This window comes from Numenius arquata, chromosome 1, assembly GCF_964106895.1.
Source record: "Numenius arquata chromosome 1, bNumArq3.hap1.1, whole genome shotgun sequence".
Taxonomy (NCBI): Eukaryota; Metazoa; Chordata; class Aves; order Charadriiformes; family Scolopacidae; genus Numenius; species Numenius arquata.
This window is the reverse complement of record NC_133576.1, coordinates 116,675,647-116,702,286: the sequence shown is the minus strand read 5'-3', so window position 1 is coordinate 116,702,286 and position 26,640 is coordinate 116,675,647. Positions and strand designations below refer to the sequence as shown.

The following is a 26,640-nucleotide window of genomic DNA, read 5'->3' as shown; positions in this document are numbered from 1 at the left end:
TCCCCTGTTGCACCCATAATCACAAATATTCAGGATAGATCTGTGAGAAAGGGTGTTAGCTTAAATTTGTAACAATTCTAAATTCTACTTGCATTGTAGATAACTGATGTTGAAGGATGTAGCAGAATATGATGCAATATACGTTCTAATGAGAAAGTGTTGCACTTAAAACTCAGTTTTATTTTGGCATAGAATAAGAAATACCTCCCTCAAAATTCTGCAGTCTTTTCAGTTTTGAGTTTTGAACTGCTAAACTGGGTACTATTTCTCTTTCTCAAGTGGAGAGTGAGGAAAGAAGCTATGATGGGACTTGCACAGGTATACAAGAAATATTCATTACAATCAGAAGCAGGAAAAGAAGCTGCAAAACAGATATCGTGGATCAAAGATAAACTTCTGCATATATATTATCAAAACAGTATTGATGACCGGTAAGTCAGTTGTGAAAGCTAGGTGAGTCTGTGGATAAGTGTGGTAACTTACTATGCAGATTTGTTTTTCCTTTGTGCTTAAGTGCTGACAAGGAGGAGGAGACTTGATAGTCCTCTCTGTTTTGATTTGGTGCGTAATCTTATATAGCTGCAGCCAAAAGTTGTCCTATGTTGTTTTCTTGCACTTTTTTTTTTTCTCCTTTTTAAGGCCAAAAGTGATTCTAAAGGGTGAGATAGGTTGGAATATTTCAACATTTTTAGCTGTACTTCACCACTGCTTCAGTAAATGAGTTTTGTTTATGCTTCAGGAGCTTGCTAATTTTTATGTTAAAATTCAGTAAGTGAAATTGCTTTAATGATCTTGCTTTAGATTTGTCTGTTGTTCCTGTGTGCTTTAAAGGTAAGTCTAGTATGTGTAGTGACAACAGTTAAGGCATCTGACTCTGCAGAAGATAAGTTTTTCTGTACTATAATAACTATGAATTAGAGTCTTGTCATGGATTTGTGGTGAAAGCAATACCTCTGTCGCACCAGCTATAGCATTGTATATAGTTGTTCGCATTGAAAAATAGATGGTTGTACATGGGAAACTAGTTTGGGAATTACTGCACCTTGACTAATCAAGGACGTCTTGGTGGCCTTCGAAATGAGCCTTTGGACACGTTCAAACATGTATGGTGTTGTGAACCCATATAAGTCTTTTCAAAAACTCATGGCATCAGAAACTCATCTCCAAAATAAGCAATTATTTCATGGTACTGTGGAAGTGGACAGAACTGTCTGGATCTTCAGATCCAGTCTTTGCCACTGAGATTTTTCTTACACTTCAGGATCTTTTAAACTAGCTGAGTTTGGGTTTTGACCACCTGCTCCAGTTGTGTATAAGGATTTTCTTCTCATTTCTAGCCTAAACATTCATGATTGGTTTTTTTTTTACCTATTTACTTCGTTCTGTTAACATTGGCCTCAATATGCAAAAGTCTTGGGGCTTTCTCAATATTTAAGATTGCAACAGGGGCTTAGTTTTTTGTTTGTTTCTTCTTCTCGTCCTTGCCTAGGTAACTGGCAGACCCAAACCTTTCTCTCCTGTTTCCGGATAAGGAGCTTCCGTGTTATAGCTGAAGCTTTTAATAATTACTATGTGAATGTACCCACATTTTTATTGCAGAAGCAAAAGAAATGGGATAAACTTAACCCTTGGGAAAGGGGCAGGGAGGGGTGGAGGGAAGTCAGCTGCTCCTGACTAGTATTTGAGTTCTCCTTCTGGGCTTCATGATAATGTGAGATATAATCAACATGATATTTCTTTTTTTATTTTAAGCACATTAATTTGGGTCAATTCCTGAATTTACTGCAATACTGAATTCCACTGATAAGGTCCTTGTGCCGATAATTAAGAGACGTTCTTCTCTAACATCCTTTGATTCCTGTCTAGATTAATACATCTGATTTTGATAATGTCATCTCTTAAACGTTCTATTGCTAACATTAACATTATGTTTTCTGTAATGATGTATTTTTCTTTAATTTATGCTGAGTTCTATTGGAAGTTAAGTAACATGAACTTTAGGTTTTTGAATAACCCTATCTTTACATGCAACAACCAATCTTTAGATAGGTCTGAAAATTTGTCAATGGATGTTTTAGCAATTCAAGACTACTTTCTTCCTTTACAGTTTAAGTTTCTTAATCCTGTCTTTCAGATTACTTGTTGAACGCATCTTTGCTCAGTACATGGTCCCTCACAACTTGGAAACAAACGAACGAATGAAATGTTTGTACTACCTGTATGCAACACTGGATTCAAATGCTGTGAAGTATGTGCTATGTGACTCTTTGCAAAATAATTTTTAATACAAATATTATTGTTAATTTTCTAAATTGTTATGAGTAGCCTAAGGAAGTGGACAAAAGTGGTTTATGAACTACCAGAAAACAGAATGTAGCAATAGTATCTATTTTTAAAGTGGGATTTTGAGGAAAAAAAACAACCAGCCACAACCAAAAAAACCCGCAACCAATTAATAGGGTGTTTTCTAACAAGGCATAGTACCTTTTAACCATAAACAGCTGAAAAAAAGTAGTGTCAAAGATCTGGAAAGAAGCTTGAATGCATGTCAGTCCTATGTTTGAAAACAGATAGCATAGATAGCCGTGTTCACTCGCCCTAGATCTTATCTGACAACTTCTCAATTAATGTACTCCTTATTTTAGCAGCTAGGATGACTTAGGAATGGGAAGGAATTACTCGTTTTTCCTTCCTCCTTCAATATGCATTTTACTTAAAATGGGTGTATGCACATAAATTTGACTAATAACAGTTTTGCTGCTGTAGTGTTCACAGTTTGATTGAATTTAGTTAGTTTTACTTTGTTTTTCATTTAGTAGTACTCAGTCACTTAAAAATCAAATGTTTTTTTCTCATGAGGGAGACAAGAAAAAGCTTCATACATGAAAAAATGGTTTTAAAAACCCCAAAGCCTTCAAATACTACAAGAACTGATGTTTGAATCCGCTGCATTCTTGTATTACCTGCCTAAAGATATTACAACTGTAATAAACTAAGAATAGTATGTTAAAAATTAAAAGTTACTGTTATAGTAATTTTTATTTTAGGCTAAGCAAAAATGCAGAATGGATTATTTTTAGTACTTGTTATTTCAGGTAACAAATAACTTCTGAATTCTACAGTTCTCATATGTAGCAATACTAATTTTTAAGACATATAGAACCGACTTGTTCCTTGTGGATTCCAGAAAACTTTTAAATGAACCTGTGACTTCTTTAAATTTATATGGCTTATTTTTCTTGGAAAGTGTGCTAATTTTCAGTTTTGTAGGAGTCTCTCTAATGCATCTCTTACAAGTCTAATCATATCCACTTTTTACCGTTTTTTCATGTAGTAGCCACTTTTTGTGTGCAAGAATAACATTGTTTTGATGATAAAAATCTTAAACATCTGCTTTTTAGCCTGTTTCTTGGAATGTTTTTAGAAGAGTGGTTTCAGGCTTGTACAAATGAGTTCTTTATGGGCGAGATATCAGTTACTTCCTACTTCTTTTAAAGGCAGTGTCCTTAAGCATCTAAAATGAAGCTTGTTTCAAAATCTCACTTCATTCCAGTCTAATATGACCAATTAAATTTTCCATATCGTGACATTAGGAACCATTTAACCATTTGCTCACAGAGCAGTGAAAATTCAGGTGATAAGCACATTTCTGAGTCAGAATTGAGAAGAATTTAAAGGCTTTTGTTGGACAGTTATTTATTAAATAGATGGTTTTGACAACTTTATTTATTTATTTTTAGAGCATTGAATGAAATGTGGAAATGTCAAAATCTGCTACGGCATCAAGTAAAGGATTTAGTTGACCTAATAAAACAACCCAAAGTAAGTTCAACTTATCTTTATCCCATAATGAATGTGCAGTTTTACTTAATATGCTATTTTTTAAGCTAGAAATAGTCAAACAAATGGAATTTATTTTAATGGCATATAGAATATATTGTGAAAGTTCACTGATATTCCACTAGACTACACTTGCAGTAGGAAATGTGTATACATTTTGTTAGTAAAACTGAAGAGGTGTTACAGAAATTTTTAAAAGATTTTGCCAGTCACTTGATACTAAAATATTTGCTGTCAGTGTTTGAGTTACATCTTCCCAGGATTATTCTGGCTCTTGAAAGAGGGGAAAAGATGTCATACTATTTTTGACTGCCAAATCAAGTAATTAAGAAAAAGTACCTGTATACTGTAACTTATTATGTTATGTATCATCAGTAACATTCAAGAAATCGGAATATTTTTATTCCAACAGGTTACTTGTTTCTCAAACTTCTTAAATGTTGTATTGGAGATATCAGACTATAACTGAATTCTTTGTTTACAAATTTTCTCAGAAGGAAAAAATAAACAATTATGGAGCATTTAGGATATTTTCATCAAGTAAAATTTAGATTTTATTTTTTTTTTATTTATATGTATGTGTGTACTCATCTTTGGGATGAGGGAGGAGGAGGGGGGGAAATTCATAAGATGAAGTTCTGGATGTAATTTGTGACTAGAACTTGACTTTAATGCCAAAAGCTTAATCTGGTGCTTTTTTAACAGAAATAATATATAGTAGAAAATGTTGCCATGCTCACGTTCATATATGTGTGTCATTTTTTTCTGTATGTGTATATACTCATATACTACAGCAAATTTAATGAAGTTTTATGATTAATTTATTCATTTGCTGGAATGACCTGAACCAGGAAGAGTGCCTAACTCTGTGGTTGGATTAGCTAATGTATCTGCTTAGAAATGCTGTCTTGCAGATAGAGAAAAACTAATCAAATAAAAATGTATCCCTTGCTGTTTCAGTCCTGATTACAGTAAAAATTATGAATTTCACTGCAATGTTGTATTAAATTCTGAGTGCAGTAATTGTTAGCGTAACAGCACTTCATTGTGTTTTATTGACAGTACTGAAATATTTTTCATGTACTGTTTTATATCGTTTAGTGTAGTTTATATACACTTATGCGTTTAAAACCTGAGTTACTTTCTTGATATTTTCCGCATTTCAGTTGAAAGTGAAATTTCAACTTTTCTTTTTGTTATCAGGGACAAGTAATAAAAGTTCTTTCTCAATTGTAAAATAGCAAATATGATATGGAATTAAATATGGAGGTTTTGATAGATGCCAGCATAAGCATTGCATTCAAAACAGTGTATGCTGTTGACATATTTGCATTTGTCCATGTGGCTTTCATCCTATCTTTTGCTATTAAGCACTAATTTTGTACACTTGAATATTCTTTTCAAGTACACTTGAATATTCTCCCATGCAGTGAGAACTTAGTTCTCTCCATGCATGGGAGAACTTAGGGGACTTGTGATAGTCTGAGATGGTGTCGTGGGCAACAAAATGATTTCGAGTCAGGGAATTTTACTTAATTTAGCTTATTGTCAATTAACATAAGCTTTGAATTATTGATTCTGAGAAATAAAAGCGAACAAAGAAACACTTTGAGAAACAGCCCTTAGCTCCCCTTTGGATTCCTCTCTTCCCTGCTTTGCTGTTTCCAGTCCCCTCACCATACGCCATGCACAGTCAGTCCCTTTGGTGAGGTCTTTGGAGATGGGTCAGGGCATGGCAGTTCCTTTCCTTTTGCTGCTCTTGGTTTCTTACCTGCTGGTCCAGCAGGGGTTCCTCCACCAGCCACAGTCCCTTTAGAATCATAGTTTCTCTAGTGTTTCCTTTCTTAAGTATGTTTTCTCAGAGGCACCACAGGCTCCTCTGCCTGGTTGAGATTTTGGTGGCTCAGTTTGTTGCTTGCAGAGTTGGCTGGAAGGTGCTTAGACCAGCACAGGGCAGTCCCTGACCTCCTGCACAGGTGATCCCAGCAACCTACTTCAAACCTTGCCTGTTTTGCCCAATCAAATGCTTAGCTGTTTTTACCAGAGCTTTTATTTCTGTGATGCTCCTTGTATGTTTGCTTGTTGTGTTGTTTTTTTTTTTCCCCAAATTGATAATTAATTCAAGCAGTTAAATCATTGTGTTGAAGATAAGAATGCATTTTCATAATCATAAACTGAAGGGGCATACAGTTCAAGGCAGTAATAATCTTGATACAAATACCATTTTTGGTATTTTTATCTGTATTTGTATTCTGTATTTCTAGAGCCATTCAGAGCTGTAGAAATCTTTTTTTCTTTCAGAAAGCAAAACTGAAATGAACTAGTAACCTTGTCAAATATGACTTGGTGTTACCATACATGCTTTTTCACTTTGGTGTAATTTCTCCACCCAGTCATTATAGCTTAATTGGTGATTTGATTTCCCGTAGCTGTTGTCCCTGTGGCAAGTGTAGGCATTGTAAGAGCTCTCAGAGATGAAGAGGGTTAGGACAGGAAAGAGCGTACAGAAGCTGCCACAAGGAAACTTTGATTAGGTAGTAAGGAAAAAGAATTGCTGTAAGGGTGATCAAATACGGGAACAGGTGGCCCAGAGAGGTTTTGAAGTCTTCGTCCTTGTAAATCTTTAAAATGTAACCAGATGAGGCCCGGAGCAAAACCTGATCTTAGTTAGACCTGCTTTAAGTAGGCAGTTCAACCAGGTGACCTACAGTTGTTGCTTCCAACCTACGTTATTTTGTGGTTCTAAGTCTCTGAACTTTCCAGTCCACTGTTTTTTCTCATCTTAGAAAACCTTTTTGACATTTAGTGAAACTCTATAGGTGTTCTCCTTTTTTCCTTTTCAGGCTCTCCCAGTGTAAGCATTACTGAGGAGGCTAAAAATGTGTTAAGAAACTTTCCATTTTTGTCGATCATAATTTCTCCTAATCTAGACAAAACAGACATCAAGGTTTGCAGACTTCGTAAATTACGTCACCAAAGCTGATCTGTCAGAATTCACTTGGTAGAAGAGCAGCTTTCTTTACAGTGTGAAAGCTGATGGGTCTATATGCTTTTGACAACATTGCTGTAAGCCTGAATTTTCTTTAGTTCAAATTTTCATAGCACTTACGAAGATTTCAGAGTTGTTTAACAACACTTACTACACAGCAGTGAAAGATTTCAATTTGGTTTTTTTCTCCTTTCATCCCCCTTAGAAAACTTTTCTGAAGATTATTAGGGTGTTATCTTAACTCTACAGTTAAGGATTCCCTTCATCATTTTTACTGATAATTCCTTAATATTTCAAACTTCAGTGTAATTCCATAAAACTTCCTAATCTGTAGAATATTCTGGATTACAGGTAAAAGGGCATAAAAAAGTGTCTTGGGAACTAGTTTGTCCATCTTCAGTAGTAGGTGATATGTTGTAGAAGCATCACTTATTTATTAGAAATACAGTCTCAAGAAAATGTACTTGTTATGTAGTTTTACCTTGCTGTGGAATTTGTTGTATTCTTTTTTTTTGTTTTGTTTTCCCTCTTCCATTTACTCAGTGTCAGAACTAACTCTTAGGGTGAGCTTTGCATGTGGAATTTGAAATCTTGTACCAGAAGAATTACTGACAAAAGGAAAATAAATGAGATAAAGTCTGTTTTGTGTAACTTATTTTGCTTGTAAGGTGCTGTTGGATGACTTTATATCAGCAACAGTTTCACTGAAATCTAAGCTTCACTGATATCCTGAAATGCAGTTTGTTTTCATTTTTTTTTGTTGTTGTCATGGTCCCCAACTTGTTACTTTCACAATTTCACTGCTATCATCTGCCCTCCCTGTTCAGCTGAACTGGGGTAGCAATTGTCTTAATGACTTGCTCCATTCCTTACAATAAGGTAGGAGCTACTGCCAAGACTACTTAGAATCAATATCTGAACAAGAAGATAAAGTGAATTTAATGCTTGCTGTTTGTTTTACATTTTGAAATAAAAGACTTTAGATGGAAAATAGTTACAGAAATAACCCATTTGTGCTGTTCATAAGTTACTTAGTAGATAGAAAAGTAATAAAAGTATTTTACAGAAAGATAATGCCTACAGCACCAGTCTCACATATATATCTTCTACTTCTTGTAACTGTCTATCATTAACTTGCAGGGGTGGTTTTGATTTCTAACACTCTGATGTGGTAGGAAAATGATGGGTGCTGACCTGTTGATAGTAGATTAGGGAATTTTACTCACTTGGTATTCAAGTGGAAATATATAATGTAAAATTTTAACTTAATCCATTTTTCTTTTATGACTTGCAGACAGATGCCAGCAGTAAAGCTATATTCTCAAAAGTGATGGTTATAACAAGTAAGTCGGTTGAAGTATTTACACTGTCTAGAAATTACAGTTGAAATATATTGCTGTCTTGCTTTAAAAGTAATTTGAGATAAGCTTATAAAAAGTTTTGTAACGGATAAAACTTGTAACAAATCATGATAAACACAATGTAACAATATGCTTTAAGAATTAAGACAACTGTAAGCAGAATTACTTCCTTCCTGTAAAAAGGCTCCAGTTATTAATCTTATCATGAGACATTTTGGCTGCATCTGTTGTGGACTAATTCAGAATCTAGATTAGTAGGGTGTTAGTGTCTTCATTAGCATATATTATAGAATATATATTAACTGATGCTAACTAGCATATTAAACTATCTACTGACTTGCCTGTCTTTGAGGTGTTGGTATTGTAAGCGCTGTTGGGAGAATGCAAGAGTTTGGGTTACAGTAGCAGGGAGGGCACTTTGGAAACTGAAGAACTTCTATGTAACCTGAACTCTTGGCAAAGAAAAAATACCAACCCCAAAGCAACACTTCTTGTTCCCCCCAGCCTACCATGCCAATAGTGTTAAAACCAACAATAATAAGAAAATTTTGGTTTACAATGCTGAAATTTTGTTTTTAAATCAACCTTTTTAAAAAAATGCAGCCTGTTCTGGAAGAAAAAAATAATGCTTAAGGCTATGTACATTTTTGAAAAAATGTGCAGGAAAATCCAAATCTTGCTGCCTGGTTTGCCATGTTCCACATTCTTTTTTTCCTTATAATAAAAAATTGATCAGTTTGTAATTTTTTCTGATTCTGTAAGTTCTGGGTCACATTAAAAAATAATCAATACAGCAAACCAAATGCTTAGTACAACTTGTTTTGAACTATCTGTCTGTAGTCCGGTGCCATGTTCTGCACCTGCTTTGCTTAACAGCTACCGTACCAAAACCATGAAACATTATAAGTAGTATACTAATACTTTGCCAATAAATTGTCTTGTTATAATGTAAAATGTAAATATAGAATTGATATGTGACTTAAGAAATGCATTTTTAAAGCTTTTTTTTAAAAATGTTATAAGTTCATGTTTAGTGAAGGAGTAATTTCCACGTTTTTCACACTTATCAGGTGATCTATATACAGAGTATATTTTTCTGCAGAGTATAGGCTTTGCATTCTGAGGACAGCTTCAGCTGTTAATATTATTGACAGGAACAACTAGACTTGCTGAAAAATGAGTGTGAAGAGCAAGGAAAGCAAATAGCCAGGGGAGGTCTGTGGGTACACAAATTCTTAGAAATTGGTGTCCTCATAGGTATGTCTGCACACATTAAGATGTTTGGTGGTTTGTTTATGCTTTGGGTTTTTTTTTCTTAGACACACATAGAAACTTTCCTGGTACGACATTTCAAACTTGGGTAATTTACAATACCGATAGTTATTAAAATAAACAGTGATTTCTTTTGCTTATTTAAAGGAAATCTTCCTGATCCAGGGAAAGCTCAAGATTTCATGAAAAAGTTCACACAAGTTCTAGAAGATGATGAAAAAATAAGAAGTCAGTTAGAAATGCTTGTTAGCCCAACATGTTCTTGCAAACAGGCTGAAGGATGTGTGGTAAGAATTGCTCTTAAAATATGTGAATGTTTTTGGAACTGAATTGATTATAAAAATTAATTGAAACTTGTATTTCAGAGGGAAATAACAAAGAAGTTGGGCAATCCAAAGCAACCAACAAATCCTTTCCTGGAAATGATAAAGTTTCTTCTCGAGAGAATTGCTCCTGTGCACATTGATACTGAATCCATCAGGTATTTTTGTGTGTTGTTGACTGTAGATCACAGGGTTTGAAATTGGGGTGTCTTATTTTGCCTTTAAGCGTAAACAGTAATAGATTGGGCGGGTGCGGTTTAAGACCTGGTGACCTGCAGTATTTTCTTCTCTTTCCCCTTGCTTAGGGGTTTTTATGTCTTCCTTCAGAATGTAGCCACACAAACAATTGATTTTTTCATTCAACACAGCTGGGACAACCTGTCAGTAAAAATGAATATGTTGCTGATGGGGAAAGTGTGTGTGACTGACTGACTTTAAAACAAATTTCTGTCCATGGCTATTCATTGAAGCTTTCCACCCAGAATATTAGCTCATAGTGACATAAAAAATAATTTAACTGAGGAAGTAAAGGTTGTAGTGCTGAGACATCAAGACTTCAAGGAAGTGTAAGCCAGTGAAGTTTGGGTGGGGGAAAAAAGTAATTGCTGAAATGATTATTTAGCAGCTGTATACGAGATATGTGGTACCTTATTAGAGACAAGTAGTGATAAATACCGGCAAATTCTTATCTGTTAATTCCAACTATAGTAATTGACTTTGAAGTACTTTAGCTTTTCAATTTCTGCCTGTCGTTTAAACAATGTAATGGAACCATTGATATTTCACTTAAAAATCTGTTTCTGATCTTGGGTTAAGCACAATGCGTATCTGGATTTTTACTTTGAATTTGAAAATACTTTTTTTTTTTCACATTCACAGAAGCAATATAAAATGTACATTTAAAGTAATATTCACATGTGGCATTAAGTTGTAATATTTATTTCACAATCTACCTATTGACTGGCTGACATACACCTTTTTTTTACGTGCATACTGTAAAAAGCAAATATTTTCAGTTTTACCAAAGAATTGGTAATCTTTGTAAAATTTCACTAAACTTCTGCTCCATTTTTGAAACTCAGACTGTATGGTTTTTCTTAATAGATGGTCATTTTTTGTCCAATTAGGGGCAGAAAAAAAAATCAAAAGTCTGGGAAGTCTGACTAGGAGGTCTCTCCCTTGGTTTGCTACAGCTGGTTTTGGTTTTTTAGTTATTTTTGGTGGGGTTTGGGATTTTTTTTCTTTTTGGCTATAAACATCACTTACAGGATATACTGAAAAGGAATATTCTGAATATTATTCAGTTCTTGATTGGGAAGCTGCCTATACCACTCACTAATAGGATCATTTGGATAATCACCATTTCCATTCCTAGGGTACATTGTAAGAAAAAACCAAGTATTACTGTCAAGGTGAAATATGCAGGAAATAGGTCTTTTAAATTTTTCATCATCTCTTAGCACAGCTGTTTAATGGTGTTTGTTTTTGTTTTTCTCTTGGTTATAGACTAAACATTGTAAACAGTTATTTTCCATCAATTATTAAGAATCCATAGCAGCTAGTAACTTCACCGCAATTCTTTCCTGAATTAGTTGCTTGTAACGCTCAAATTGTTTTCGTATTTTTGTGATCCTTCTGGAGTAATTTGTATTCTTAGTTCAGAATGGATAAACATTTTTGAACTTAATGCTTCATAAGATTTGATTTAGATAGATGAGGGCAACCAGATTATGTATGTAGTTGGCATATTTGTTTTATAACAAGCTTATCTTTTATGTTTTAAATAAGTTCATTTAATAAGATTATGTCTTTAACTTATGAAAATGGTCATAAATACAAGGCTGTGTTTTGTTTTCTTCTTCAGTGCCCTTATCAAGCAAGTAAACAAGTCTATAGATGGCACAGCTGATGATGAAGATGAAGGTGTACCTACTGACCAGGCAATCAGAGCAGGTCTTGAATTGCTTAAGGCAAGTGTACTCCCTGGTGGTCAGTGAACATGTGAAACTTAAAATAAATTTTTAATTAGCACTCAGTATCTTTAGTTATAAGCATGTGGTGACTATCTGGAAGAATATTGATTTGGTTTCTGTTCTCTATGCTCATCTTCTATAAGGTATCTTCTAAATCATTTAGAAGTTTTTCTGGAAGTCAAAAGCTAGTTACGTGTGTGATATCAGCAGCTGAGTTTTGATTGTTAGCATGTAAATTCAAGGGTTTATCAGTACCGTTACACTACTTTTGGAACTGTACATGTATATCGGTACAATAATACTGTGGTTCTGCTGAGTTCCTCATAAATTGAGATCAGATCTATTTCAACTACGTGTAATCTTTGAGACTCAGTTAACATAGCAAACCCCAGCAAACCCCAAACCTGGGTATAAACCTTATTAGGAGGAAAAAGGCTGATTACTGTTTTATTTATAAATACTGTTAAAAGCGTGAATCATAGAATTGTCTAGGTTGGAAGGGACCTTTTAAGATCATCTAGTCCAACCATCAATCTTATTCTGATAAAAAAAAAAAAATCACTAAAACATTTGATTTCAGAGGTTTCAAAAGCTAAAGGACTCCCATACTGAACTTCTCAGAATATCTTATATCAACTAAGGGCCCAGTAGATTCATCTGGCAGCATGTCACTCTTAAGCCAGACCTGCACATTTAAATAGAAGTGCAAAAAGCCAGTAGCACAAAAATGAATCCGAGTAAGAACGAGTCATGTCATGAAGGGCTGTATATTTGACAGAAGGCTCCCAGGTCAGTACTTAAATATTCATATGAACTGGCATGACAGATTTAAGAAAGAGGACTAAGATTGTCCTGAAAAAAGTGATACGTACTTCACGAGAAGAATTCAGAAAGGACAAATGTAGGAGTCCAGAAAAGTGAATGCCATACAATGAAATGGGGAGGAAATAACTTGGTGGAAATCAAAAAGTGCCTGTGAAGAAGTTCCTAGATTTTCAGATTCATTTCTTTGCCGTGAGTCAGAATATTATATGGAAAGAGGCTAATAATCAACAGCCAATTAAAAATGAAGAGAAGGCAAACTTTGAGGGAGAATCAAATGAGGATTTTTTTAAGATTGTACTTGTAGTTGTTACTGTTGTATTTTTTTAACGTGGGAGGGCTCTAGTACTCAAAAGCAGAGTCCAGGAATCTGAAGGGGAGTTACAGGATCTGGTAAGCTGCTGTGGAAAGCTTGAGGGATTAGAGACCTTATTGAGTATGTCTATATTACTGTTTTAGAGGGAGGAACCTCAGAGCCCAATCAGTTGTTCCACTTAGCAACCAAGCATGAAATCTGTGAGGATTTCTGCAGGATTCCTTTTAGAGAAACAAAATTATGAGGTGGGCTTCAGAAGCACGTGTTGTGTTGCAGTGGTTAACGTGGGTTCAGTCTGTCTGGAAGCACTCTGAAGTAAAACCCCTGAAATATGGATATTGCTTCCTTAGCATCAATTGTGTTTCTCTTAAGACCTGCTTCTGCTGTAAGCCAGTACTTGCTAAAGTAGATGTAGCCACTGAGAAGTACATAGATTACATAGAAGTACCTAGAACAGGTTGCCCAGGGAAGTTGTGGATGCCCCATCCCTGGAAGTGTTCAAGGCCAGGCTGGATGGGGCTTTGAGCAACCTGCTCTAGTGGAGGTGTCCCTGCCCATGGCCAGGGGGTTGGAACTGGATGATCTTTAAGGTCCCTTCCAACCCAAACCATTCTATGATTCTATGATTTTACATGTTCACAATAACAGGAGAAGAAACTGTGACTGGAGAAATAAGTTAAAACAAATGAAATCATGCATAAAGACAGAGAAGTTTAGGAGGTACTAAAAAAAATAAAATTCAGAAAAAGAAATCTGGATCATATGACAAAACCAGGCAGAGTATTATAAATCTTCCAGTGTGGGAGTAGAAAATGGCTCCTGATGGAATGTTATATATAAGTGGACGTTTAAAAAATATTAACGTGGCTTTCGTCTTATTTTGACAGGTACTTTCATTTACGCACCCTATCTCATTTCATTCAGCTGAAACTTTTGAATCTCTCCTGGCTTGCTTGAAAATGGATGATGAAAAAGTGGCAGAAGCTGCATTACAAATTTTCAAAAATACAGGAAGTAAAATTGAAGAAGACTTTCCTCATATACGATCGTAAGTTGTATATCTTACTCCGTTTGAGTAGTGTTCTTTACTCTATGGCATTTCGAAGTCCTCATTCTTCCTTTTGCATGCTATAGCATTATCCTGCATTTTTTTGGAAGAAAGAATTACTTCAGATAAAACAAGAAAGATTTTAATGACGCCAAAATGCAATGTTTTTTGAAGAATGGAAGTGAAATGAATATATCCAAAATAGTGACAGCTGATATGTCAGTAATGCTACTATAATTTTTATCATTGTCCTTCAGAATTACTTACGTTTTTTCCTAAATTAAATATATAGCGATGTAGAAACATTATTTGCAATTTAATGGGAATGTGTAAGGAAAAGGATTTCCAAAAGAGCATTTAGTAACTTGTGCAGATAAAATGTTTGTTTTACCGCATATTTTATCAACAAAAAACAGGTTTGTTTGGGATTTTTACTTGCAAGCCATGTAAATAACCCTTTTTTTTTTTCTTTCTTTGAAGAAATTGTCAAAACCAGGACAATTGGTGCTTTTGCAGAGGTGTTGTGTTCTATATATGTATATCTGTACTTTTTTGCTGATTTGATACTTTGGAAGATTTTTGATTTGTGAAAAGGCACTCACCCCTTTTTTCATTTTTTTTTTTTTTTAAGGGCTTTGCTTCCAGTGTTGCATCATAAAGCTAAAAAGGGACCCCCTCGTCAAGCCAAGTATGCTATTCACTGCATCCATGCCATATTTTCCAGCAAAGAAACGCAGTTTGCACAGATATTTGAGGTAAAATAAAAATTTTAAAGTTAATTTTTAATGATCTCCTGTATTGCATATGTAAATGAAGGGATGTACTGGCAATTGATACAGCAAATTGTATCAAATTCAGAAAATATATTTTTCCTCTTTCCTTTTGTTCTCATACAGTTTGGCCTGAAAAACAGTAGCCGAGGGTTGTTTGGTTTTTTTCTGTATCCCACAATCCATCACGTTTAGGGTTTTGTGTTTTAACAGACAATAGAATAAAACAGTGTTGCACTTCCTGCTAGAACCATGAGCTACTTCTGGAAAGAGGAACCACACATCACTCCTTGCCCCTATTGGGGCTGGCCCGAAGTATTTAAATAGTTACAGAAATTATGGAAAACTGAATTATGGTAGAGACTATTTAAATAGATTTATTTTTTTTTATAGTTACAACTGCAAATGTACTTTTTAATTAGTGCCAGTCAGCCTTTTATCTTGAAGGCTGAATCATAGTCCATTTCTGAAATTGCTGTCTTGAGATGTATGCCCACTTCTTCAATAAGAAAATTTGCTTTTTAATCCATTGTTTCCTAAATGGTCCTTGTTGAGCTGCCACTTTTTCAAGTACCCAGATGTAATAAACGTTTTGTCTGTTGTCTTGGTTTTTCTTTTTATTTGTAGGAGATTTGTGGGGTTTGTGAATATGTCTAAATAATTACTAGTTCTCTTAATTGTGTTTCCAAAATAGAAATAGACATGAACAACTCAGTACAGAACTCTCACTCCCTTCCCCCCAGTATGACACAGATGATATCAGTAATACTTGAATTTGTTGCCTTTATTCTAGCCACTGCATAAAAGTCTGGATCCGAGCAATTTTGAGCATCTCATTACGCCTTTGGTTACTATTGGCCATATAGCCATGCTTGCACCTGATCAATTTGCTGCCCCTTTGAAATCTTTGGTTGCCACTTTTATTGTTAAAGATTTGCTAATGAATGATAGGGTAAGTATTTTTTAAACCTTGTATTGAGATTCTGCTTTTCCTGTATTATGATACTCAGCAAGTACTTGTGAAAATTTTTTGGCTTGTTGGTTCTACTTTTTGGATATCGTTGTCTTTTGATTTCCACATGTACTGTTTGACTCAGTTGAAAACCCACAGTACAGGGAAGGAACTAGTATAATTTGTTAGTCCTTACAAAAGCAACAAACTGTAGCACGGCATTTGATCACTCATGACTTGCCTTTTGTTAAAAATGGGAAAATTGGTATTGACTTCACTCAGTCTCTTGTCTTGAAGAAGCAAGTTGTGACTTTATTATTTTTTTTAGGAAGCATGACACATTTGAAACTAAAATACACTGTTTAAATGGAAGACTGAATTTTAATTTTTCTAATACTTCTGTATTGATAGTGGTTGTAAAATGAAAGAACTTGTGCATTGTCAGCCATTGTTGAAAGATTTACTGTCTAAAACTATGCGTTTTGAGGTTCCAATCTACTGGATGTGGAGACTGAGGGACTTGGGTCTGACTGAGGGGGGATCTGATCAACACCTATAAATACTTAAAGGATGGGTGTCAGGAGGATGGGGCCAGTCTTTTTTCAGTGGCGTCCAGTGACAGGACAAGAGGAAATGGGCACAAATTTGAACATAGGAAGTTCCATCTAAACATGAGGAGGAACTTCTTCACTTTGAGGGTGGCAGAGCACTGGAACAGGCTGCCCAGAGAAGTGGTGGAGTCTCCTTCTCTGGAGACATTCAAAACACACCTGGACACGTTCCTGTGCAACCTGCTCTAGGTGGACCTGCTTTGGCCAGGGGGTTGGACTAGATGATCTCCAGAGGTCCTTTCCAACCCCATATCATTCTGTGATTCTGTGAAACTGGAAATTATTTTCAAAGCAACAGCTATTACTCTGAAGTGATAGTTTTCAGGTAGCAACAACAGCAGCAGCAAGACCTCCTTAACTACTGTTAAATTTGCTGATACTTGAATAGTGATGTAAGAACAGCCTCTCACTTCTGTAATAGTTATTCCTATAAAATACTGAAGGAATAAAGCTCACTAGTGAGTGCTGCTGTATTGTTTTCAGAAACAAACAGGAAAGTGGAGGTTGCAGCAGGTTTCAGTGAAGAGTAATTGTAGTGTAATAATATGTAACGTTTGGTTTAGCTTCCAGGAAAAAAGACAACAAAACTTTGGGTCCCAGATGAAGAAGTGTCTCCTGAAACGCTTGTTAAAGTAAGTAGCACTTACTGTATTTTCCTGTGATTTTATGTATAATATCTCGTAAAGAAAGTTAAATATCTGGATTTCTAAAGCTGTCAACTGCTTTTCTCCATTTCCTTATCACCTTTCTAGATGTAAAAAAGTAACTATTTTTAAATTGAGGATCTTATTAGCATACACTTTTTTTGATTGCCAGAAGAAAAGAATTTGCTTTTGGGAGCATTTACTTTTTTACTTTTATAAATACATTTACATATACACTTTATTGAATTGTTATAGCTTTTTATAGGCACAGGTTTGGTGTGCGACACTTAAGTATTCCAGATACTACCAGAGTTAAAGTAATTTTTTTTCCCCCCTCCTGTTTAACATAGGAGTTAAATACCATAGAGACTTTGTTTAAAGTCTGTTCTTTTTCCTTTGAATTTTTAGGACATTGCAAGAAACTTTCAGTGTTGTTTTGGAATAAAGAAAAAATTGGTTCTGGATGTGTCAGTTTGCTGAAATGAATAAATGTGTTACATTGCTTTTCTCTGTCTACAGTCTATATTAGAGGAAAAACCTAGAATTCAGAAAAAAAAAAAGACACTTTAAAATGGTGGGGCTTTGGTTGTTTTTTTTTACTTAAAAATGTCATCTCAATCTGCTTCTTTTTTTTGGAGTAAGTTTATTATTATATTTTCTGGACTTGGTAATAGATACTCTCACTCAATATTTCACTGAATCAGAGATAGACTTGTACTGTGGAAAATGCATCCTACGTCTGTATTTGTTTTTAAATGCCCTTTCTTCAGAACAGGAATAGATTGTGCTTCACGTTTGCTTTCAGATTAAGAAAAATGCAGGTCCTTTGTAGCATGCTGTTTCTAAATTAATTATAGCAGTCATTTAATTTCCAGTGCCTTTTGAATAAAGTCACTCTGATGGTTTAAAAAAGTTCTTTGCCTCCTTTCTTGAAGTTGTTAAACTCTGTAGAATACCTCCTTCTTTGCTGGTTTAGTAAGTACTTTGGTTTCCAGCTTGGTACAGAACTCATTATTGGAAATGCTCAGTTGTGTTTGGAATTTATTTGTTAGCTTTTATTTTTTTGGCTACAGCAAAGATAGTTTTCGTATTTGTGCAATTCCATAGTTAACAGTTTTTGGAGTGTACTGCATAAAAGAATGCTTGTTTGGTTTTGTTTCATGAACTGCTTGTTTAAAATAGACATGATTTCACTTCAGTATTTATACATGTAACTAGAAGTAGTAAATATTGTTTTCCTTTATTTTTTTAAATGATTTGTGAAGCTGTAACATCACTCTAAAATGCATTTTTATGTTGATAAAACTTTTCATAAATTTCACTATTTGGAAGGGAATTGGCTTATAGAAAATCTTGAGGCAATTTGAAGTTGAAGCCAAGCCTGAAATCTCTAAGAAGCATTTATTGGCAAATGAAAACAGGTTATTGTGAAAATTGATTTGCAAATTTAATTAGCATTTATTACCACTGAGAAGCCTATATTTAATGAATGCTGCAGGCCACACCATTAGTTTATAAACGATTTCTCTCTGACATGTATTTTTCTTCATTCTCATTTGAAAAGCCTCTTTCTCCATTTGTAACATAACTGTATAATATATCTAACGGGGATCTTAAAACTAACAAGTTTAAGTATGAAAGGGGGAAGGACTGATGAATTTTAGTATTGTCCAGCCTAACAGATGTAGACTGATACAGGCTAGCCTTAGTTTTGAATGCTAAAACTTAGTGAAATGATGCCTGTAGAGAAGTGTTTCGGTACAGTACTAACTATTGGATTAGAACTGGATTAATGTATGAATTAAACTTGGATTCTTACACCTGGCACTTGAGTGTCTACTCTAAAACAGTAATCTCTCTTGGCAGTGACCATACGTATGTGCACCATCCAGTGGTTGAGACTTAATGTAGTAGCAGTGATATTTCTTGTTTCCATCTGTGTACGCTGCAATATTTGGTTTTTCATCCTATTTCTCTAACTGTGCTTTAGGTGGGCATTGTTTCATTTTTCACTACTGCACAAACCTGCAGCATTTGTGGCTCTGAAAACTCAAGTAGCAGAAACCTGAGCTAGCTGTTATAATGTTGATGTAGTGGGAAGACAGCGTTTCTACAATCACTACATGGGATGGGAGCTTATTATACTCTTACAATGGAGGCATGGTGATAACCTCTAGATCAGAGAAGAGCGTTTTAACTGTTGATTATTTTTAACTGTTAATTTTAACCTTAAAAATTAATACTTATTCACTAGGTTTATATAAAGGTAGTAGTTAATTGCAGTTTTCTTATACGACAAATCAGAGATCTGTCACATTATATTCACTATCTCAGAAATTATAACATCCTATTACTTTTGCTTGCACTTCAAATACACATAGTTTGTGTTGTGCTGCAAAGTTGAGTACAAAGCAGTCATTTGTGGCCTCTGATATGGTTCTGACCCATGTTGTATTTTGACTTTCTTGATATTTTCATCTTGTGTATAATAATTTTTAATCCCAGAGGAAAATTCTAGGCTCATGGGACGCAATTGAAATAAGAGGTCCAGACTGGATATAACGAAAAAGCCTGAGAACAGTCAGGCAATGCAACAGGTTGCAAGAGGTTGCAGGTTGCCAAGAGAGCCTGGGCAATCTTCATTCTTGGAGACTTTCAGCACCACAGTGGACAAAACTGAGACCAACATGGTCTGATTTCATAGCTGACTTTCCTTTGAGCAGGATATTGGACTGGAGACCTCCTGACACTCCTTGCAACTAGAATTATCCTTTGATAGTTATCCTATTTGGCTGTAAAGAAAGAGTTTAAAACATGAGGGCAGTGCAAACTCACGTTGTGTTTAAGCCTTCAGGTAGCCAGAAGCAGGGACTGGGGGGATTCTTATGCCCTGTACTAATTTCATGGGAATGCTTAATTCTGAAGGGTTGCTGGAATGTCATCACATCATCATTAACATCTCAAAGAAACAGGGGATATAGTGGGGTCAGAGGAGAATTCTGAAGGAGTTGGGATAAGGACTTGCTACATGGAAGGAAGACTAGAGTAGATTCGAACAGTAAAATTGGAGGAAGGGAATTGTGGAGGAGGAAGAGAGAAGCAAGGATTAAAATAGAAATTGCTTGGGAGCTGACATGAAATGTCAGGGCACCGGGTAACATGGCTGTTTCTTGTCTGAATATGTCATGTACTTGAAGACCAAATGGGGCTAGCGTGTTTCTGTCCTTCCAGCAAATGGGGGGTGCTAATGGTTATGGGTACAAGGTATGGTACAAGGTGTCAGGCACCAATACAGGTTAGGTGTGGACCTGCTGGGGTCAAGTTCTGAAGAGAAAGATCTGGGGGTCCTGGTAGACAGCAAAATGACAATGAGCAAGCAGTGTGCTCTTGTGGCCAGGAAGGCCAAAGGAATCCTGGGCTGCATAGGGAAGAGTGTGGCTGGTAGGTCGAGGGAAGTCATTCTCCCCCTGTACTCTGCACTGGTGAGGCCACAACTGGAATACTGCATCCAGTTCTGGGCTCCCCAATTCAAGAGGGACAGGGAACTACTGGAAAGAGTCCAGCGAAGGGCAACGAAGATGATTCAAGGATTGGAGCATCTCCCTTATGAAGAAAGGCTGAGAGAGCTGGGACTCTTTAGCCTGGAGAAGAGAAGGCTGAGGGGAGACCTTATCAATGCTTATAAGTATCTGAAGGGTGGGTTGAAGGAGGAGGGAGCCAGGCTCTTTTCAGTGGTTGCCAGTGACAGGACGAGGGGCAACGGGCACAAGTTGGAACATAGGAGGTTCCACTCAAATATGAGAAGAAACTTCTTCACGGTGAGGGTGACAGAGCCCTGGAACAGGCTGCCCAGGGAGGTCGTGGAGTCCCCTTCTTTGGAGATTTTCAAGACTCGCCTGGATGCAGTCCTGAGTAACATGCTCTGACATACTCTGGGCAATCCTGCTTCAGCAGGGGAGTTGGACTAGATGATCTTTATGGTCCCTTCCAACTCTAAAAATTCAGTGAAATTCAGTACTGGTTATGCCATGAAGAAACTGATTTGCTAAGCTGCCAAAAAAATTGCTGCTGTTGTTGCTTTTATTGTTGCTGTTGTTTTTATTGTTATTAAAATCTTCTGGTGGATACCTACAGCTATTTCAGTGGAAGACCCTTTGGAAACCAGGGCAAAACTATTTCAGTTCTGTTCCACAAACTCCATTTGCATTTTGAGTTCTTGAGAACAAACATCCTACCTCTTGCTGGTGTTACCCAATAGAATTAGAATTCTGTAGGTGGAGTAAATGGGCTGCAGTGCTAAAAAATAAACTTATGTATAGATGACAATCCTAGAAATTTTAAATATGAAGGGACCATTGTGATCACTTTGTTACATGGAATAGATCAACTGTATGATGAATTTCATTTGGTGATATTATGAATGTTTATATAAAAGCTATTAGAACTGCCTTTCCCATTAAGGAGAAAATTTGAAGTTACTATGTACAAAAAGTGTCTTAGTTTTTCTAAAGCTTTTGGGATTTGTATTTTTGAATTTCAGGGTTTGGTGTTTTGGTTGGTTTGTTTTTCTTTTTCTTCCCAAGGATGTCTATGTGATTCAGACAAGCATTTTCATTTTGCTGTAAGAGGATACTCCTCTTCTTGTTTTCTTTATCGTCTCTGCTCTTGTATAGAAGGAAAATGAAAGGACAAAGGGATTCAAATACTAAAACAAACAATCTCCAAATTCATGCTTTATTTTCATTAAAGAAACATGAAATTATTCATTGCTTCATGATAGCTGCCGGATTCTGCATACTTTTAGAAGCTTGCCTCAAAACACTTGATGTTTCCTTTGGCAAAAGACAAGTTACCCTAAGTAACAGGCTTTGATGCTTTTCTTTAAATAGCCATGAAAGAAATAATATTTTCTGGGATGAGTTATCTTAATACAGGTTCATAGTCTAACATTAGTCAAAATGTCTTATGGAGTGTTTAATTTACATGTCTTAAATTTAAACTCAAATATTGCATATATAAATAAAGAATATATAGGGGTTGTTTAAGCACAGTAATTATAGAAATATAGGAAGATGAAAACGTGTTCTGCTTTCTGATCCAGTAACACCTTCTTAAGTATAAATTGTTTTGCCTATTCCAGTTAAGGCTCAGTTAAGGTAATGTTTTCACAGGACAGTGATTGCTTAGTAGAAGAAACAGTTCAAAATTTAACTGAATGTTGTATGATTTTTTTTTTTTTGCTGTAATATATGCTTGAGACTTTCAGTGAAAAGTTGCTGTCTAGTGAATGTATGTCTAGTTATCTTTCAGTATTTAAATTATGTTTTGCAGCCGTGACAGGCTTATGTTCATAGCAGCAAAAAGCACTTGGGAAAATACTGTATGATTAAATTAAGATGAAGATTATTTAAAAATTGAGATTCATGGTGTGATTTGACTTGTGTGTATGAATTTTTTTTTTTCAGATTCAGGCCATCAAGATGATGGTTCGATGGTTGCTAGGAATGAAGAACAACCACAGCAAGTCAGGAACTTCTACTCTGAGGTTGCTAACAACAATATTACACAGTGATGGAGATTTAACAGAGCAAGGGAAAATTAGGTATGTGATAGATGGTGACATTTAATCTGACAATGAGGTAGGGAGACTTTTAGTCAAAGTAGTACTTAAACTTTTTTGTTAGACTGCTTAGCAATTTATACATCTTATTTCATAAGAACTAATGGTAAGCTTGGCTGGATTCCTACATAAGTTTTATGAGTCTCAAGTTTTTTAACATGGTAGATATAGCTGTATTTTAACATTATTTTGTTTGTTATATCCCTTTCTTCAAAGGGCCATTACCTATATTGCAAGAATAAACTGTGTAACTTCCTCTTTCCCGTTGAAAATTGGTTTTAATTTTTTATGCAGCTTGCTCTTCCTGATGTACTAGTTTTTGTGTATGCCAAAGGCCGATAGGCAGGCTTTCTAATAAAAAATAATAGCACGTTGCAGTAAATCAGGTGGGAATAGCTAGTACATAAGGCACTTCTGCTTGAAGGCAGACTTTAATCCCTGGAGGCCTCTAAAAGTGAAAGGAAAAGGGAAATGTGTGAAGAGGATTAAGTCTCAAGAAATAATTTACCTTTTATGTGATTGTTAGACAACTTATTTGTTTTTCTGGGTATTTTCTTAATCCTCTGTGGTAGGAGAAGTGACAAGTTGTCAGCCACTATTCCTTGCCAAACATTGAAAATTTATGTCTACAAAAGCCATTAAGGGCATGGGTGGATTGTGCCAGTATGACTAAAAAGGTTTTAATTTGGGAGTAATACAGTGATTATGCGGATAGAACCTATGTTGTATGTGCAAAATTGCAAACCTGGAAATTATGTAGAATGTTACCTTTGTAGCAACTATGTAGTCTGTCTTAAAGTTCCTTATAAATAATTGTTTCATAGTTTTAAATTAAGTTACATGACCATTCATAGCAGTTACTAGGGAGTTAAGTGGAAGTAATTTGGCTTTTTAACATAACTGCTCGGAGCATATTGTTGGCTTATCCAGTAGTTTGTGAATAGATCAGTTCTGTAGGTCCTGTGTGTTTTCATACTTGGAGTGATGATTCCTTACTGTGCCTGTTTTAGAAACTTAGTTTTTCCATTAGTTTTGTACTATAAATAATAATAGAAACTGTATATAATGCTGTGGTCACCTCTTTGTTATTAAAATTAGTGGAGGGCTGAGCATGCTTTTAGGGGAGGGGAAAAAGCTATGATGACATCAGAGGTTGCTCTGTATTAAAAGCAACCCTTGAACCTCAGAGCCTGGAGCTCTGCCTGGGGATGGATGATGAGCCAATTGATAGTTTATGGGTTAGGATTAAAGAGCAGGCTGGTATGGGTGACATTGTAGCGGGTGTCTGCTGTAGGCCCCCTGACCAGGAAGAAGTAGGGATGAGGCCTTCTGTAAACAGCTGGAAACAATTTCACATTCATAGGCCTTGGCCCTCATGGGGGACTTCAACCACTCTATTATCTGCTGGAGGAACAACACAGCAGTGCATAAACAATCCAGGTGCTTCCCGGAGAGCATCAATGACAACTTCTTGACACAAGTGATATAGGAGCCAAAGAGGAGAGGTGCTCTGCTGGGCCTCATACTCCCCAACAAGGAGGGACTTGTGGGGGGAGTGAGGGTTGAAGGCAGCCTTTGCTGTAATGACAATAAGATGGTGGAGTTCAGAATCCTGAGGGCAAAAAGCAAGATCACAGTGCTGGACTTCAGGAGAACGGACTTGGGCCTCTTCACAGATCTGCTTAGTGTAGAGTCCCATTGGATAAGGCTCTGGAGGGAAAAGGGGCTCAAGAAAGCTAGTTAGTATTTAGGCATCCTCTCAGCTCAAGAGTGGTCAAAGCAGAAGGTCAGGCGAATATTTCAGCAGACCTGTGTGGACGAGCAAGGAGATCCTGGCAAAACTCAAACATAAAAAGAGGGATTGAGAACAGCCCTGCAGAGAAGGACTTGGGGACACTGGTGGATGAAAAGCTGGACATGAGCTGACAACATGCACTTGTAGTCCAGAAAGCTGACTGTAGAGGTAGCCTGAAGACTGGAGGAAAGCAAATGTGTCTTCTGCCTTCAAAAAGGATCGAAATGAGGACCCACAGAACTAACTATAGGCCAGTTGACCTCACCTCAGTCCCTGAGAAGGTGATGGAACACTTGGGTTCCTCAGTACAAGAGAGATGTGGAGCTACTGGAATGAGCCTGCTGTAGGGCCACAAAGATGCTTAAGGGATTGGAGCATCTGATGGATGAGGAAGGGCTGAAAGAGCTGGGACTGTTCAGCCTAGGGAAGAAAAGTCTAAGGGGGGATCTTGTCAATGTGTATAAATAACTGAACGGAGGGTGTAAAGAAGATGGAGTCGGGCTCTTCTTGCCGGTGCGCAGTGACAGGACCAGAGGCAATAGGCATAAACTGAACTACAGCAGGTTCTGTACACAAGGAAGCACTTTTTCACTGTGAGGGTGACTGAGCACTGTCACAGGTTGTCCAGAGAGGTGGCGGAGTTTCTGTCCTTAGAGATATTCAAAAGCCACCTGGACAGTGTCCTGGGCAGACTGCTTTAGGCGACCCTGCCTGATCAAAGGGGTTGGGCTAGATGACCTCCAGAGGTCCCTTCCAACTGTTACTGCTCTGTCATTCGCAATATTGCATTTTGGGAAAGCTCTAAGCTGCAAGGTGGGGAGGTCCCCGTTGTCTCTGTGTGAGCTGTACTTCCTGTGCTCACACATACTCTCAAAACCTGAAGCAGAGGAGATGATGCTTCAGGTGCATTAGTTCTGCATGGAGCTTGCTGGTGTGTCACTGACACTTACTGACCTTTATTCTTCACCCTTTGAGAACGCAATGAACGTATCTTCTTTCTGGCAGTGCTTACTGTGGCCCTACTGTGCAAATCTGACACTGCTTCCAAATTAAAGTAGGCTTTGGAACAAGTAAAATTGCCTGTTCAGTACAGAATATAATCTTTTAAACTGTACTTGATCTGATGTCATTCCACATGGAGTCAATTTTTGTGTTTATGGCTTGCCTTTGTCTTTTAAACGATGTATACTTTGCTCAAGATAACTGAATTACCTGAAAGTTGTGGGGCTCTGGAGACCTTTGACCTCATGTGGGCCATTAGTCATGTTGTAATCATCTTGGTGTTACTGTCCTTAACAGCCATAAAAATTCCTGTGTTCCCAGGCCTCTTTAAATCTACACAACTGTACATTTCAGTGACAGTGTAAGGGAATGGGATTTTTTTTTTTTAATTTCAAAGCATGGTTTGGTGTAGAGCGTTAGGTGAAGGTAATGTCCCACTTGGAAAACAAATAAACAAATCTCTACTTCTGTTCATCCTTCTCGCTTTGAAGTAGTAGGATTGATGACTTTGTTGAATTGCTTTTGAGACAACAACTGAATGCTTTGAGATGTTAGCATATGTAGGTTAAATTCACCAGTGTTGGGTTTTTTACAATTGAATTTTGTCAATAAACAGTATCTCAACTGTCCTTTCGAGGTCTTTCTTTTTGATTGTATTAGTCATAAACAGTCTAGCAAATTTAAAATTCAAGGTTATACTGATTTTCTATTTGTGGTTAGGTAAAAAAGCTAAGTTGAATCTTGCATGTCTTTGTAGTAGTATTTTAATTTTAATCTATACTACGCATAAAATAAGAGTATTTCAGTATCAGAGGACAGGAGCTGTTGCTGAAAGTGTTGATATTAGATATGAACCTTAATAGAGATTTTTCTGAAATGCTCTCTGCATTTTCCTTAAACTGAAGCTTACCAAGAGAAAAATTATTTTAAAACTTTGGAATTTAGAAATTCATAGTTCTGTGCTGTAGATAACTTGCTACATCATCTGCTATGCAACACTTTCAGAGGTTGTAGTCAAAATACAGTTTCTATTCAATGGAACATGGAGAATTGGGCACTGGCATTTATCCTCTGGAGCAGAAGGAGAAATGTTAACTGCCAGCTTCTTAAGTGAGAGAAAATGATAATGCAGCAGATATGTTTTCAAGACGCATTTATTTGGATTATCTTTGTACAGCCCACCACCTTAATTAAGACTATGTTTTGCACTTGATAAAATCTTTCCATGTCATTGCACTTTTTTTTTTCTCACTTCAAACATGTGGTATTCATCAATAGTAATAGCACTCCAGAAAACAAATA

General features: G+C 36.3%; 1 protein-coding gene across 3 annotated transcripts in view; it reads left to right on the top strand.

Annotated features, from left to right (window-relative positions):
* Positions 1–26,640, top strand: part of PDS5B (PDS5 cohesin associated factor B) — a 114,259-nt gene that overhangs the window by 59,463 nt on the left and 28,156 nt on the right. For all 3 annotated transcript variants that reach the window (XM_074153350.1, XM_074153366.1, XM_074153358.1), the window contains exons 12-23: positions 280–431; positions 2,135–2,248; positions 3,741–3,822; positions 8,124–8,172; positions 9,610–9,749; positions 9,828–9,943; positions 11,650–11,755; positions 13,784–13,944; positions 14,576–14,699; positions 15,508–15,666; positions 16,841–16,909; positions 22,387–22,523. In XM_074153350.1, the coding sequence (XP_074009451.1) occupies positions 280–431; positions 2,135–2,248; positions 3,741–3,822; positions 8,124–8,172; positions 9,610–9,749; positions 9,828–9,943; positions 11,650–11,755; positions 13,784–13,944; positions 14,576–14,699; positions 15,508–15,666; positions 16,841–16,909; positions 22,387–22,523 (1,409 nt within the window). The remainder of the gene's footprint in view (positions 1–279; positions 432–2,134; positions 2,249–3,740; positions 3,823–8,123; positions 8,173–9,609; positions 9,750–9,827; positions 9,944–11,649; positions 11,756–13,783; positions 13,945–14,575; positions 14,700–15,507; positions 15,667–16,840; positions 16,910–22,386; positions 22,524–26,640) is intronic.